This window comes from Vicia villosa, linkage group LG1 (assembly GCF_029867415.1).
Source record: "Vicia villosa cultivar HV-30 ecotype Madison, WI linkage group LG1, Vvil1.0, whole genome shotgun sequence".
Classification (NCBI taxonomy): Eukaryota; Viridiplantae; Streptophyta; class Magnoliopsida; order Fabales; family Fabaceae; genus Vicia; species Vicia villosa.
In genome coordinates, this window is record NC_081180.1 from 82863724 (window position 1) to 82873247 (window position 9524).

The following is a 9524-nucleotide window of genomic DNA, read 5'->3' on the forward strand; positions in this document are numbered from 1 at the left end:
TCGTTTTATATCCTTTAGCTTTTAGCGTTTTGTCTTGTCATTGGATAATGGACCTTGTGGATACTTATTGGTTTTGTCCCACTAATCACAACATATTCCCGATCCTTGCATTTGAATCAACTTTTTCAGTATACAGGAGATAACACGTCATGTGGCATGCCTTCTACTAGGGCAGGGCGACCTACAAGAGCACATAACGTGACCTATTTAGTAAAAAGGCTAGGCTTAAATGTTTTTAAAAGTCTATTTAAATAAATAGGCTAAGCTTAGGCTATATATATATATATATATATATATATATATATATATATATATATATATATATATATATATATATATATATATATATATATATATATATATATATATATATATATATATATATATATATATATAGGTCGACATATATATGCATTTTCAGACATGGATCCTCCATCACTTCCGACGCATCTCTGACTGGTCATATGTTGATCAATATACTAAGGATACGCCACATGCTTGTGCATTCATCGTGCTAAGAGGGAATCATTCGACCAAGCCCTTCAAAGTGTATCTTGATCGCATAATACACGATGATATACGTTTTCGGTCGTACGATCTTCACTGTTAGACGCATCCCTTGGATGACATAACCTTCTACTCTAGATGGTTGGCTTGTGGGTCATGTTTCATGTATCAACATCTGTATGAGTTATTCATGCCCATTCAGGTATATGTAGGTTTTTCCAAGAGAATTCTTTATGTCTGCTCCTTCCACTATGGCCCTTAGAGATGTAGATGCAATGTATATGATTTCCTTAATCATTTGGTACCGACTGAGGCACGAGGTGTCATAACTCTTAGCGAATGGAGCTGTGCATACGAGTACGTCCAATGGTATTTTAGAGTATCACATCCTTATATGTAGAGGGAGAGCCACCTAGGCTAGCTTACCAAGAGATGTTAGAGGAGGATCATGCTAGGGCAGATCATGTTGTTGATGTGTTGTCTGCATGTCATTGTATAATGGATCTTGCGCGAGCAGGTATAAGCAGAGGAGACTTTCTATAAGGCTCTTATGGGAGGACCATTGTAGATTTCATTCTTACTGAGACACGAACGACATTGCAGTACATGAGGCAGCGAAGGAATAAGGGGGTTCGTCATACGTAATAATATAATATTTGTATTATGGATTATGAATAGTATTACAGTTTGTTACTTTGTTATTTTTACTGTACTATGGATTTATGATTGATTAATTTATATATGACATTTTTATCTTATTAGATAAATGTGTGATTTAATTTATTAAAAAATTATTATGATTGTATAATTATAATGCACAGTCTATCACATCAGTGTATTTTTAAAAAAATGGCAAAATTGACTACATATGGGTGAATACGGAAATGTATATCCCTATTTTGCTATGAAGATGCATCTCTGGATAAAACTATGTCAAAATGAAGGTGTCTTAGTTAGAAATGAATGAGGTGCATATAAGGTGAATAGAGAAATGCATCTTCGGCTAATGTCTTGCAAAAAGAGAGGCGTGACTCATTTATTAGGGGTGTTAATTTGTTCAGGCAAATCTGAACCAAATCGGAATCCAAACCAAACCATAGTGTTTGAGTCAGACATTTTTCCTGTTCGAGCAAAAATTGAACCAAACCAATGAAGCCCGATGTTAATTGATTTGGGTAACAAATTTCTAAAATTTTATGCGTGAGCCCGTCTTTCCAAACCAACCATATTAATGCATATAATTTATATCATCATTATCATGGAAACTAGTATAAAATATTCAACTTCAAGAAGGAAAGAATGAAACGTCAATTGTTACATTCACAACCTATATGGAGAAATGAAAAAAAAAATCAAGAATTTAATATTATTACTGAAAATTAGTTGATGTAAATTATATATTTTTTTTAAATTGCGTATTTGTTTCTAATGTATCCGATCAACCCAACCTAAACCAACCCGTTGTTTTTTAGTTTGATTTAGTTTAGGTTTTATCAAAAAAATATGTAAATCAAATTCAAACCAATTCTTATATTTTTTGGCCGGTTTGAACATCATATTATCTCAAAACCGAACTACACCGACATATGGACACCCCATCATTTACACATGAATTTGGTGTAAATGGATATATCGAAAAATATACTTTTGAATTCATATGAATATTTTAAAATTTATATAAAATATTTCTTTTCCACTTAGGATGAGAGAATTAATACCCTAATTTATTAAAGTTAATTTTATTTTTGATTTGATTCAAATTGATTTAATTCAATTAGATATATTGGTTTGATTTGGTCTCTTTCTTAGAAAGGATCAAATAATATGTAATAACTTTTTATTATAGTTAAGTTAATGATAATTTCATCTATTTATATTTTATTTATTCTATTTGTAACTTTATTTTAATAATTGTATTATTCAGTTATTTATTGAATCCGATTCCTTCCAAGTAAACACAAGTAGTTTTTCTTGCTTTTTCCATCATATATCCTACCTTTATTCATTTATTTTAACCATATTATACTTCCTTTGAAGTAATTTACATTAAGAATAACCCAAACACATTACAAATACTTTTAAATTTTGACTTTGAGTGAGAGAAAGAAAAAGCATTAACAATAAGAAACTTACAAAACCAACAAAAACAACATTTAATTAACCTTAATTAACACTAACGTTCCTCCAAAGATTCACCAAAACCAAAACATAATAAAACCCTTCTACTCAAACAAAACCACTTTCTCTCTCTAAAACAAATTTCTTTTTATTTTTTCTTTCTTTTTTGTTTATTCACCTACTTCACTTTCTGTCTCAATTTTCTCTCTCTAAAATCTCTCACTGTTCCTTCTAAAATTGCTGAATCTGAACCATACCCATTTTCCATCTCCTTGATCTGCACCATTTTGCTTCCATTTTCAAGCTATGGAGTTCACAATGTGAGGTAAAGTTTTCACCTTTTTGCAATGGTGGCTGCCATTTCAGAGAACCCATTAACCTCATCAAGGTCTGAGAAAGACAACAATGGCGTCGTACCCAAGAGAGGTAAAGGTAGACAAATTTCTTCTAGGTACATGTCTCCTTCACCTTCATCTTCTTCTTCAACCACAACAACTACAACAACAACTTCATCTTCAACTACAACAACAACAACTACTACAACGTCTTCTTCTTCTTCAAGGAGATTTGCTTCACCTCTTCTTACACGTTCGACGAATTCACCTACACCGCTTGTTCCGAAACGTTCTCAGTCTGTGGACCGTCGGAGACCTCGACCAACAACGCCGGTTCCTGAAGCGACCAAGCTTTTGGTAACTTCTACGAGGAGTTTGTCTGTTTCTTTTCAAGGTGAGGCCTTTTCTCTTCCTATTAGTAAGAGTAAGGCGAAAGCCGCGACACCGGAGCGACGGAGGGTTGCTCCGGTGGCTGGAAAAGGAGATCAGGGGGAGAATTCTCGACCCTCGGATCAGCATAGGTGGCCTGCACGGTCTAGACAGGTTAATCAGTTGTCAAGGAGTGTGGATTGCAGTGGGGGTGGTGGTGGTGGTGGTGGGGGAGGTGGTGGTGATGGTGGGGAGAAGAAGAAGGTTGTTGGGAAAGTTGTTCGTGCATTGCAACAATCAATGGTTATGGAGAGTGGTAGAAGAAGAGCTTCATTTGATGGATTAAGTGGTTTGAGTTTGGATTTAGGGAAAACTAGTACTTCTCAATTGAATGAACCTTGTTTGAATTTGAATTCGAATTCCGATGTTAATGCTTCTGATACTGATAGTGTTTCATCTGGTAGCAATTCAGGAGCACATGATTCTTCTTCTCTCGGGGCACTTAAGGTTCCGAGGGAGAATCGTGGCATTGTTGTTTCTTCGAAGTTTTGGCAGGAGACTAATAGCCGGTTGCGCCGGTTGCAGGATCCTGGTTCACCTATGTCAACTAGTCCTGCTTCGAGGGTTAGTGTTCCATCGAAGAATTCGCAATTGAAAAGGTATAATAGTGATGGTCCTGTGATGTCGCCTCGAACTATGGCTTCTCCTATAAGGGGAAATGCGCGGCCTTCTTCTCCTAGTAAACTTTGGGCGTCGGCTGCTTCCTCTCCTTCAAGGGGGTTTTCTAGTCCTTCGAAAGTGAGGAGTGCGGTTGCCAGTTCCATTAATAGTAACTCTGGTAATTCGCCTTCGATTCTTAGTTTCTCTGCTGATGTGAGGAGAGGGAAGATAGGGGAAGATCGGATATTTGATGCACATACTTTGAGGCTTCTTTATAATCGGTATGTGCAATGGCGGTTTGTTAATGCCAGGGCTGATGCTACCTTTATGGTGCAGAAAATGAATGCGGAGGTATGGTTAAATTTGTGTTTTTGTTACTTGTTAGTGATATGGATTTCTCAATTATTAATTTTTTCTTATAATTCTCCGATTGTCTTGTATATTATAGTGTGCTTGTGGAGTGGTTTAGATTAATACAACACTGTGTGTAGGGATTTATTCTCAAACATTAGAAACCCTGTGCTAGAAGGTTAGGCTGCTAAGCTAAGATCTTAGCGTGAATGACGAATGTTGCTTTTGTGTTTTCAAGGAAGTATGCTAGTTTTCAGAATGCAGATTGACTGAGATGATGAAACTCACTCCTCATTTATTGGATTCATCATAAGATCAAAACGTATATAGTATTTATTTCTCGTTATCATTCTATCACTTTTGAGTTTTACTTGTTTCGAGATTTCAAAGTTTTCAAGCGTTGCCAAGTGTCATACTAGTTGCAAATAATGCTGGCCTGATAGTTGATGATCTAGTTCCACACTTACTAAATAAGGATAGTGATTTGTAATTTATGCATTGTAATTTAGTCCAAGAAACATCTGGTGATGATCTAATTTGGATGTTCATCACTTAAATGTTGTCATTTATAAATTTGCTTGTAGCTTTGTCTCAGATATGGTTTAAGTGTATTATAATATAAACAAGTAGAATTCTACAAAAAGTGATTCAAATGGAAATGGATGTAAACTAAGCTTATAGATAGGAATCTAGTATTTCTAATAAATGATATAGGGAAGAATTCAACCGATTACACAGTATATTGTAGAGCTTCGAGGTTATGTACCTCGGATGCCAAAAGAATGAAGGCCCCTACTCTTCCCCAAATGACAAGAATCAAGATAGGCTCTCCTCTTTTCCCTTCCTATATTGATATGTAAAATAGTAGCTATCTCAGTATCAAATGATTGCAACTAATTCTATCATACTAGCTCCTTCAATTAACAACCCTATCATAAATGGTTAACCTTTCTTTCTATGTGGAGAAAAATTTTATTGCACGCCGAAATAAGGAATGTGTTGAATGGCCATATATATATTTAGGTATGTACAGAAAATACTAGTAGTTGCTAAAAATGGTTTAAGTTTGCCTCAAGTAAAATTCTCTGTTGTACATTTTCACCTAATATCATGTTGTCCATGAGTCAAGTTCAGTGTTATCAAATATCCGCCATGGCGTATATACATGTCGGTTTTTGGGCTCGCCGCATTGGTTAATATCGGCCGATATTGCGGGGTTTTCCGCCGTAATCCGCTACATTGGCACCAAAAATCAGCCGGTATGGCGGTATTTTGGCTCTCCGTTATGGACCGCCATCCGCCATTGACAACACTGGTCAAGTTTCCATCAGACTTGTCTCCGTTTAAGCTTTTTTAAATTACTTTATAGGCTCTGGAAATCTACTGATCTTCTTAGTGACATTCAACAATTTCCTATTTATCCAGTTTTTTACTAGAGGCTATGACCTGTTTATTCATGTATTAAGAAATAATGCACTCGGACAAAGTTTAGCTTAGGATGACAATGGCAACACTGTTCTCTGATAACAAATATTTCCACATGGTAATGTACTATACAATCCTAAACCAAATGATTTTCATTTTGCCAGAGACATTTGTGGAATGCATGGGTAACAATCTCCGAGCTCCGGCATTCAGTCATACTTAAAAGAATAAAGCTAGTACTGCTGAGGCAAAAGTTGAAACTCACTTCCATTCTAAAGGGACAGGTATGATTCAGAACTTTCAATTTTAAAAATTTGCTCTAATGCATTGAATGTAGCTCATGAAAGGTGATAACTGATAAGCTTGATAAACAAGTTGTATTTTTGATAACAATGTTTTTTTTTTCTATTAATACTCGCATGCCTGTTGATGAGCGTATTTACATCGTGATGCCAAGTCTAGTATTCAATAGTATTTTGCCATTATTTCAAGCATACATCTTATCAAGTATTTCAAGTATTTTGTCATAATTGAAGTTTATTTTGCTTATAGATTTTGTATTTGGAAGAATGGGCCCTTTTAGATAGAGATCACTCCAATTCTTTACTGGGAGCAACTGAAGCTTTGAAGGCCAGTACTCTCCGTCTTCCGCTTGTTGAAAAAGCAACGGTATGTATTGCTATTTTTGGATACTTTATACTAATTTAAAATAGCCTGTCAAATATTGAGCTGTTCTGTTTCTTTTATCAGGCCGATGTACCAAATCTGAAAGATGCTTTGGGGTCCGCAGTTGATGTGATGCAGGCAATGGCGTCCTCAATATATTCTCTTTCGTCAAAGGTGAGTTTTTATGAGGTGTGCGGTTCTTTTAATTCGGTAGCGTTAAGATGTGTTTATAATTTATTGTCCGGACTTCTGGTAGGTATTTAAGTTAGAAGCAATACACTGCTTGATTGGGTCGGTTATTGGTGTTTTGGCTATTAAGCGCATGGTATCATTTAGAATATGTTCTTGCCTATACGTGCTTAGTTTTGTCATAGTCTATGGTCATAGCATGGGCATGTTAAAAGAGGTGTCTTATCTTCACCTGATTCATAGTCGTTAATGTTCAGAGTCTCGTATCAGACAATATATGGCCTGAACACGTGCTTATAAGTGAGGGAAATCCTCACCCTAGAAGCCTGTTTGTAAGGTTGATTTATATCCAACCACAATTCTTAAGTTGGTATTGGAGTCTTGTTTAAGATCTGTTGGACCATCTACTATTAGGTTTCTGCTATTTGGCCACCCACCATTTATTTCCACGCTCCAAATGTCCAATCCTAGGCGTGAGCCACCCACCATTTATTTCCACGCTCTAGATGTCCAATCTTGGGCATGAGAGGGTGGGTTAAGAGTCCCACATTGGACAATATATGGCCTGACATGTGCTTATAAGTGGGACAATCCTCACCCTAAAAACATTCCGATTTTGTAAAGTTGAGTTAGGCCCAACCACAATTTTAAGAGTTAACAGTAACAACACTCTAGAGTTTTACATTATTTTACTAAAATTAAAGGCACATGTTAGCATTTTCCTATTTTTTACACATCCTATTTCTGATGTAGCACAGTGTCAGTATTTGATATGTGGCCAGGTTACTTGCCATTCTCCATCTCATCTGCATTGAGCTCTAAATATTTTGTAACATCAATTCACACTACCCCGTGCATGGTTGTTTCTGTTGGTTCATTTCTGGAGCAGTCATCATAGTTTTTATAATTGTTATAATTATTTTGCTTTCTGAAGTCACCTTTTCAAATAAAATGATGAAAAAAAAGCTGATTTTGTAACAACTCAGCTTATTAGGTGGGGTCATTTCCCCATTTTGATGGATCAATCAACACCATTTTTGCTGTATACAACCCCCACCAAAAAACCTTTTTCTCACTAGATGGACCATTTTGCTTTCTCCAAAAGCAAGTTTTCAGTAAATCCAACTTATTAAACTGTACTTGTACACTTGTGTATGTGTACATTTGTATCAGTATACTGAACAACATGAGTTTGTAGCAGGTGGAGGAAACTAACTGCTTGGTAGCGGAAATTCTAAAGGTAACGTCGAAGGAAAGGTACTTGCTTCAACATTGCAAGGATTTTTTGTCATCCTTAGCAGCCATGCAGGTAATAATCACGACCCCCGAAACCAAACCTTTCCCGTACGTACTAGTAATTTCAACTATATCACCATTCTTAATTGCTATTTCCGTGTCAAACTACGACAGGTGAAGGATTGTAGCTTAAGAACGCATATGTTACAACTTTCTCGCGTACCATCCGCTTCCTGACAACAAACAAACACGTGTGTAGAACTGATCTTATTTGACGAACCTGACACCTCTCACTCTTAATGCTAACACACTACTCTCTCTGAATCCGAAGCCTTTTTAATTAACACAGAAGAAGGTAATAAGAAGAAGAAGAAGAATGGAATGGAGAGTCAATAGCTGGTTTTTGTTTGCTGTTTTTGAAACCTGTTGTGGTCTTGAATATGTCTTGTGTGTAGTAGTGTCTGAATGTTAATTACAGTTTACAAAAGAAAACAAAAAAAGAAGGGCTTTCTCTCTCTATCTCTCTCTCTCACTAGATAGTTAGATTAATTAAGATGTATACAATTAATTACCTTTGTCTGTGTATATAGTATCAAATATGTAAACAACTAATTATTGTTTAGTAGGTGTTAGTTTGTGGTTTAGATTTTCATTTTAATCTATAGTGTAATATGCTTTATTATTTCTATATATCACTTTCTTTTATTATTATAGTGAATATGTCTTTGTTACGTAAAAAACCTCTTGTGTTGATTATTACTAACTTGGGTTATAAGCAATGTGGTAGTACAATGAATTTAAAGCTTGTGTATTGTCAACAATATCAAACATGTGAGTGGAACAATTCTATGAATGAGGATTGTAACGTGTGAGTGAAAGGAATGTGGCTATGAATGTGGTCCAACCTTTGAGGCCCATTTCATGTTACTGGTGTGGTCCTGTAACTGTGCCGTCTTCTAATGGTTTACTCCCAGTTTATATATCCAATCAATGATTTGAGTGTCAACGTTACAATTTCAGAAACATTGGTATTTTGGTCACTTTGCTTAGTTGTGAACACTTTGGAAGATTCTTCATTTGTGTTATTTCTTAATATAAGTTACTAATTTGAAGAGGGGATTTTTTTCATATAGTAAGTGGACCACATGCATTTAGGAATTTGGTGAAGTTTGGTGAAACAGGCCAGTAGTGAGTACTGAAAAAAGTTATCATTATTTGAGGGTAATACTCATCCCACCCTATCTCCATTGCAGCGAAAATTCTAAAATGCTTCTAAATTTCGAATAAGCATGTTTGGACGCACATTTTAACACTTCGGAAGTGAGCATCTTTTATTTTGTCCAAAAAATATGTTTGAAAATGCATCTCTAGAATTCAAAGATGCACTTCTATAGAAATGTTGTCACCCTTAAAAATCTGCAACTCCTTTAAAAATCTACAGTAAAAATAGACCAAGAAAAGCATTTATCGATGAAATATCAATTGAACTTGATAGCTCTACCACTTTTGAAATAGTAAAATGCATTAGAAATTCCAAATAATAAAATGCATTAGAATTTGATATTTGAATTCTCAATTTTTATCGCTTTACGAAAGTGCATCTCCGGATTTTTTTGGGAGATGCATCTCTGGTTATATTTTTGGACAAAATAGCAATGTTTCACTTAC

The 9524-nt window shown here is 35.5% G+C and overlaps 1 protein-coding gene across 2 annotated transcripts; it reads left to right on the plus strand.

The window, feature by feature from the left end:
* Positions 1 to 2723: 2723 nt before the first annotated feature.
* LOC131643378 (protein SNOWY COTYLEDON 3-like) lies at positions 2724 to 8500 on the plus strand. Of its 2 annotated transcripts, none has more exons than XM_058913587.1 (6): positions 2724 to 4340; positions 5930 to 6049; positions 6318 to 6434; positions 6516 to 6605; positions 7819 to 7929; positions 8031 to 8500. In XM_058913587.1, exons 1-6 carry the CDS (start codon positions 2973 to 2975, stop codon positions 8091 to 8093), a joined length of 1869 nt encoding a protein of 622 aa, XP_058769570.1. In that variant the 5' UTR covers positions 2724 to 2972; the 3' UTR covers positions 8094 to 8500. The 2 variants fall into 2 exon arrangements, with proteins under 2 accessions (XP_058769570.1, XP_058769571.1); XM_058913588.1 differs by having other exon boundaries at positions 7822 to 7929.
* The last annotated feature ends 1024 nt before the right edge of the window (positions 8501 to 9524 follow it).